General features: G+C 41.7%; 1 protein-coding gene across 1 annotated transcript in view; it reads left to right on the forward strand.

Moving 5' to 3' along the window:
* The window catches only part of camk2d1 (calcium/calmodulin-dependent protein kinase (CaM kinase) II delta 1), a 104354-nt gene that overhangs the window by 55870 nt on the left and 42167 nt on the right, over positions 1-6317 (forward strand). Inside the window, exon 5 of the mRNA XM_020594854.1 lies at positions 3617-3682. Coding sequence (XP_020450510.1) covers positions 3617-3682 — 66 coding nt within the window. The remainder of the gene's footprint in view (positions 1-3616; positions 3683-6317) is intronic.

The raw sequence follows: 6317 nt of genomic DNA on the forward strand, positions 1-6317 counted from the left end.
CCACCCCTTCCACTGCACCTTCACTGCAACATGCTGGATGAACAGTATACTCCAGAAAAAAATGGACATTTTCAATAATCCTATTTTGCAAGTTGTGCAGCTCCTGTTTACAATAGGAGAAGCTATGGCTTGTTTTGTCTTCTGTTCTTATTCTTATGTAGGAGTTTGTGCAAAACTGATCAAGGTAAAGCAGCAGAGTCAACAGTCAGGACTGCAGAAAAGATCATTGGTGCAAGCTTGCCCTGGCAAACCTGTACACCTCACGGGTCAAAAGGAGGGCAGAGAAGATTTCTGCAGACCCCTCACACCCTGGTCACAATCTGTTTGAACTCTTCCCCTCTGGACGGCATTACAGGTCACTGTGCGCCAAGACAACCAGGCACAAGGACAGTTTCTTTCCCCGAGCAGTCACTGTGATTAACACTTCACCCACGACAGTTTGACTGGACAATAGCTCTCAGTGCAGTACCTGTAAATATACCTTGTACATATAGATCCGTCAAATGCATATAGACTGTGTGTATATAGTACTTTGTTTAATCCTAATGCACATTACTTTGCTTTATTGCACATCACTTCTTTACTTGTTGTCAGCCTTACATTGTTTACTTGCCCACTGCTGCCTTATATAAAGACATGTACATATGCATTGAGAGCCGCTTTATCAGAGTAAAATTGCTCGTGTGTCCAACACACCTGGCCAATAAAGCTGATTCTGAGATACTCTGACTCATAATCCCTACTATGGATACAGCATCAGAAATACTGGATTCTACATTTCCCATAATTTAACTTTGTAGCTTTTTTTTAGCCCATGTCCGGAGTTCATGTGCTCTGTTACACATCTGGGGTCCCAGAATCCAAGTCAAAATAACCCTGTGCCATCATAAGTCAAGTCAAAGTGTTGTCGTATGCACAATACGGAAACACATTTCCCAGTACAATGAAATTCTTACTTTGCCATCCACATGAATGCCACACAATACAAATGAAATATAAAGTAGATAAGTAACACAAAATCTAAGGCACTTTAAAGCAGCAAATGCAGAGATATAATAAAAATAAGAAGATAAGAGAATGTATTCTACATGAGAGCTGTATGTGCAGTAGTCAACAGGAAATGTGCAATTATGCATGTGCAAACTGAGAATATAAACAGTACAGGTCGTCAGTATGTCATTGCATGACGTATTCCTGGTAATAAACTCCTGTCAGCCTATTAGGAGTCTGATGGCAGAGGGAAAGAAAGCGTTTTTCAGTCTGGAGGTCCTACATTTCACACTTCTGAACCTCCGGCCAGAGGGTAGGGGCGTGAACAGTCCGTGCTTGGTGTGGGTGGAGTCTTTGAGGATGGAGGCAGCTTTACTATGCACCCTGTGGTGGTAAGTGCTCTGCAGAGAGGGAAGTGGAGTCCTGGTGATCTTCTTCGCAGTCTTTACCACTCTCTGCAGGCGCTTGCGCTCCATAGCAGTAGTGCTGCCATACCAGACAGTGATGCAGCTGGTCAAGTAGAGTAGAGTAGAGTAGGTACTTTATTGATCCCACAGTGGGGAAATTTCTGTGGTACAGCAGCAATAGAGAACAACCAACATAACACCATAAGAACAGACACATAAGAACAGGACTTTATAAAAACACGGAAAAGAACACAACAGCTGCTGTAACTTGCTGCCACTCCGTGCGGCATAACAAAGAACACTTAGTGACAGACAGACTGACAGACTGGGGCCTGCCAGTCAGAAAGTCCAGAAGCCAGTCACAGAGGGTGGGGTGCAGACCCAGTGTGGACAGGTTGTTGGGGAGGCTGTAGTCAATGAAGAGTATCCTGATGTCTCTTATTTTTCAGGTCAGAAAGGGAATAGTGGAGGGCAGCCGCGATGGCATCTGAGGTGGCCCTGTTGGGCCAGTAGGAATACTGCAGGGTGCCCGGTATACTGCTCTGAATGCGGGCCAGCACCACACTCTCAAAACACTTCATAATGACTGGAGTGAGTCCCACTGGCCTGTAGTCGTTCAGGCAGGTGACTGGGCTCTTCTTGGGAAGGGGGACAATGGTTGTGGTCTTAAAGCAGGTGGGAGCGATGCTCTGGCTGAGGGAGAGGTTGAAGATGGTGATGAGAACATCAGCCAGTTTGTTGGCACATGCTGTCAGAGCCCGCCCAGGGATGTCTGGTCCAGCTGCCTTGCGGGGGTCGATCTTCCTCAGGGCTTTGCATACCTGGCTAGATGAGACAGTTAATGGAAGGGAGGGGGGTTTGGTGGTCTCGGTGTGTGTGTGTGTGCCTTCTCTCTGTGCTGTGGCTGGAGGTCTCAAAGCGGGTGTAGAAGGTGTTGAGGTCATCCAGCAGGCTGTCTGTGGAGCGGATGATGCTCGTGGTGGTCCTGTAGTCTGTGATGTGCTGCAGGCCTTGCCACATCCGTCCAGAGTCAGCCGTAGAATAGAAGCCATTCAGCTTCTCTCTGTACTGCCTCTTGGCCACTGTGATGGCTTTCCTCAGTCTGTACTTTGCAGCTTTGTACTCCATCTCATTGCCTGATCTCAATGCATGAGAGCGAGCACGCAGCATGTGGCATACCTGACTGTTTATCCAGGGCTTCTGGTTGGGGAACCTCCTGACTTGTATGGTGGACACAATGTTCTAAATACAAGTGCTGATGTACCCAGTCACATACTCAGTATAGTCCTGTTCGCTGACAGAAAAGTCATCCAAGGTGCCTGCATCTTTAAACACATCCCAGTCTGTCTGAGCAAAACAGTTCTGCAGGCTGCTCTCAGTCTCCGTGTTCCAAAGTTTCACTTTTTTAGTGACAGGGTTTGTTTGTTGCAGCCTTTGTTTGTAAGCTGGATATAGGAACAAAGAAATGTGGTCCGAGTGTCCGAGGTGGGGGCGGGGTGCGGCCCTGTATGCACCACGTATGTTATTGTAAACAGGATGTTGACACCATCAAAATTATTTTAGAACGCTGGTTCAGAGGCACACAAGAGATTATACAACTGTTTTTAAACATTGAGGAGTACTAAGTAAACTGATCCTGGTATAAAACGGATGGAGTTTCTCTTTAACCCCAGTACTCACACCTAATAAAAAGCAATAAAAGCAAGCAGTGTGTTCTCCCATTTCATCTTGGGCTCAGCTACTGTACTTGTGTATTGAGATCTACTGTATAACTTCCTTCTCTAGGGGCCAGCAGCTGAATCACATTATAGTGCAAGTTCTCTATTATTGTTGTGCCTCGGTTTTGTTATAGATAGTCCAGTCAGTGTTACTTGGAAAAGCTCTCTGGGATCGAATCATGGAAAGATGTGGAAATATATTCCAGCTAAAAAAAAATGGCATCCATATACTGTATGACGGTATCTGCTGAAATGTGTTTTTGTAGTGATTTCACCACTGAGGTACAAAAACACATAGTATCATTCTTCTGATCCAGTTTGACTGGGGAAAAAGTAATCTAGATGAGGTTTGTTATTGTGCAGCCTTACCAAGCCTTTTTCCCCAGACACACCAATGAACATCTGTGTTTCACAGTTCACTTCTTTCTCACATACATTTTCTGTCCAGTTTCCTCTGTCTCACTCTGTTGTTGTTTCTCTCTCTGTCTCTTTTTCTGCCAGAGTTACCGGTGGTGAGCTGTTTGAGGATATTGTTGCCAGAGAGTACTATAGCGAAGCTGATGCCAGGTCAGTGTCATGCTCTGTCAAGCTGCATGGATCATATGCTCTGTTAATATATCTGAATTTTTGTCAATATTGTAATAGGATTTAGTCTGTTTTGGCACCAAAGACATATTCAGAGAGACACATACATGCTATAGGATAACCAAGTCACATCCATGCAAATAATGACACCTACCCGCCAGTAGGTACAGTATACAACACAACTCCTATCACTGAAATTAAATTACTCAAAATTGCCACAATAACACATAAGATTACTTATGTAACAAAAGCCAGTTTACCTGTTATTTAGTGACAAATCAGATTATGAGACTTCATAAAGAGGGGAGAGGGTAGAAGAACATAAGTAGGCTGCTGAACATGGTGCAGAGTGGTTGGAAAGTACAGGAAGTCCAAAAAAAGCTCACACCACAAGAGATAACACCATAAGTCACTATTTACACAACCTTGCAGTAAAAACAGAAATGGATATTGGCAGCACATTCTTTGGTCAGATGAAGCCAGAAGTTTGGATTAGATGTGGTCCAGCTTGTTTGGCTTAGACTTGACCCGGACTACCACAGTGACTGCATAGTGTTGACTATGAAACATGGAGGAGGGAGTCTACTGATACAGGGCTGCATGGGTGCAAATGGTGCAGAGGAGATGTCATTTATAGATTAAGTTCATATCCCCACATTCTAAGTGAAAAGAGGACTCCCAGTCTCCGGAGGCTTGGCACAGATTCATGCAAGACTGGTATCAATGCCCAGGAGGATCGACTGTGTCATCAAAGAAAAAGAGGGCATTCAAAGTATTAACATTATAAAATGAATCTCTCTTGATAGCTTTTGTTACAGCTGCTTCTTAAAAATGGATCAGTCATTATAGTTCAGTTATTCATCCATTTGTTTTTCAAATTTAATGGGCTTGATTGTTTTTGGGCTTTGGTTAAACCAAAAATTGTACAAAACAGACAGGCTATATAATTGCATACATCTTAGTGATAATGTTTTGATGTATACTGTATGGGAATATGAATTTACCAGACATCCATGCACAAAAATGCACCCACTTGTCATTGTGCAGTAGGTTTCCTGTTGTGCTAACTTAGTTTTATGCCCCAAAGCCTGTTTATATATACACAGTATGTATATGTATGTATATATATGTATATATATGTATATGTATGTATATATATGTATATATATGTATATGTATGTATATATATATATGTTTGTAAAGAAACGCAGCTTCATGCCAAAACATTTCCATTAAAGGGCAATGAAAGATATAGATTATTTTCAAGAGTTTAATATTTTTCTATTGAGCTGGGTTGAAGTTAGACTTTCAGATACTTGAGTGGCTCCAGGATTTGTCATCAAAATGAATCTTTTTTTTTCTTTTTAAATGTTGGCTTTAGAAATCAGCTGTAGATGATCAAAATTTGTCTTCTCTTTTATGGCAGATTTTATTGATTTGTAAAAATTAGTTTAATCTTGTTATTTGTAGGAGCTTTACTGATGAACATGTATGTGTCCTCTGTATTTATCTCTGCTTGTTAAATTGAAATGGCTCAAAGAAACAGCTGAGGACTGATTTCTTTCCAAAAGTGACATGAGGATCAATATCAGTCTTATGTCTGTGTGTTAAGTATGGACATGATTAACCTAGCTTAGCATAAAGACTGGAATCATGAACAAAAAAACAAAAATGTTTTGTTTTTATGTCTGTTTATATATTAGTGGAAACAGTGTTCTCTGCCTTTAATGAGAATTTGACCTTTCTTGTGACTCCCATCAGTTTGCATTTAGCTATGAACTTTTAATGTTCCCTTGATTGTTCATTGTTATGAGGTTTGATAAGGTTTCATTATAAAAAGTCTAGTGTTAACACTCGTGTAAATGATAATAGTCAAAACTAAAATTTGACAGTCAGGAAAAAAGTCAGTATTTTATGGAGTAGAGCTATTGGTCATTCAGACTTGATCGTGTAACCTTACTAATTACTGTAATACGTATCTTGGGAATTAAGGCAATTTCAGAGGTGTTGAACTTCAGCCAGAGAGAGACTTGCCGTTTCCCCCACTTTGAGTCTCTATGCCAAGCTAGGCTAACTGCCTCCCGTACTTTGCACACAGACAATTGAAAATCATTTTATTTCCCAAAATGCTGAACTATTCCTTTAAATCTTTGCCTTTGTCAATCAAGTGTTGTTACTTCATGTGTCGTGGTGTGTTCTGTTTACCTGTTCTTGTTCCTTTGTTTCCTGACATATACCTGTTCCCCCTCATCCTTTCCTTATTGGGGCTTCTGGCCTGCTCTCTCTTTCCTCCACCGTCACTGCATACAGCAGATTCTAGAAAGTGTAAATCATTGCCACATAAATGGCATAGTACACAGGGACCTAAAGGTTAGTAGATGATGACAAAAATGGCAAAGAGTCTCAGTCCTCCACCAGTCACCCTCGCACACCACCGCTTGTTGCAGGGCATTGTTTGCAGGATGGCTGGATATACAGTGGGTACGGAAAGTATTCAGACCCCCTTAAATTTTTCACTCTTTGTTATATTGCAGCCATATGCTAAAATCATTTAAGTTCATTTTTTTTCCTCATTAATGTACACACAGCACCCCATATTGACAGAAAAACACAGAAT

Source organism: Monopterus albus, unplaced genomic scaffold, assembly GCF_001952655.1.
Source record: "Monopterus albus unplaced genomic scaffold, M_albus_1.0 scaffold25.1, whole genome shotgun sequence".
Taxonomy (NCBI): Eukaryota; Metazoa; Chordata; class Actinopteri; order Synbranchiformes; family Synbranchidae; genus Monopterus; species Monopterus albus.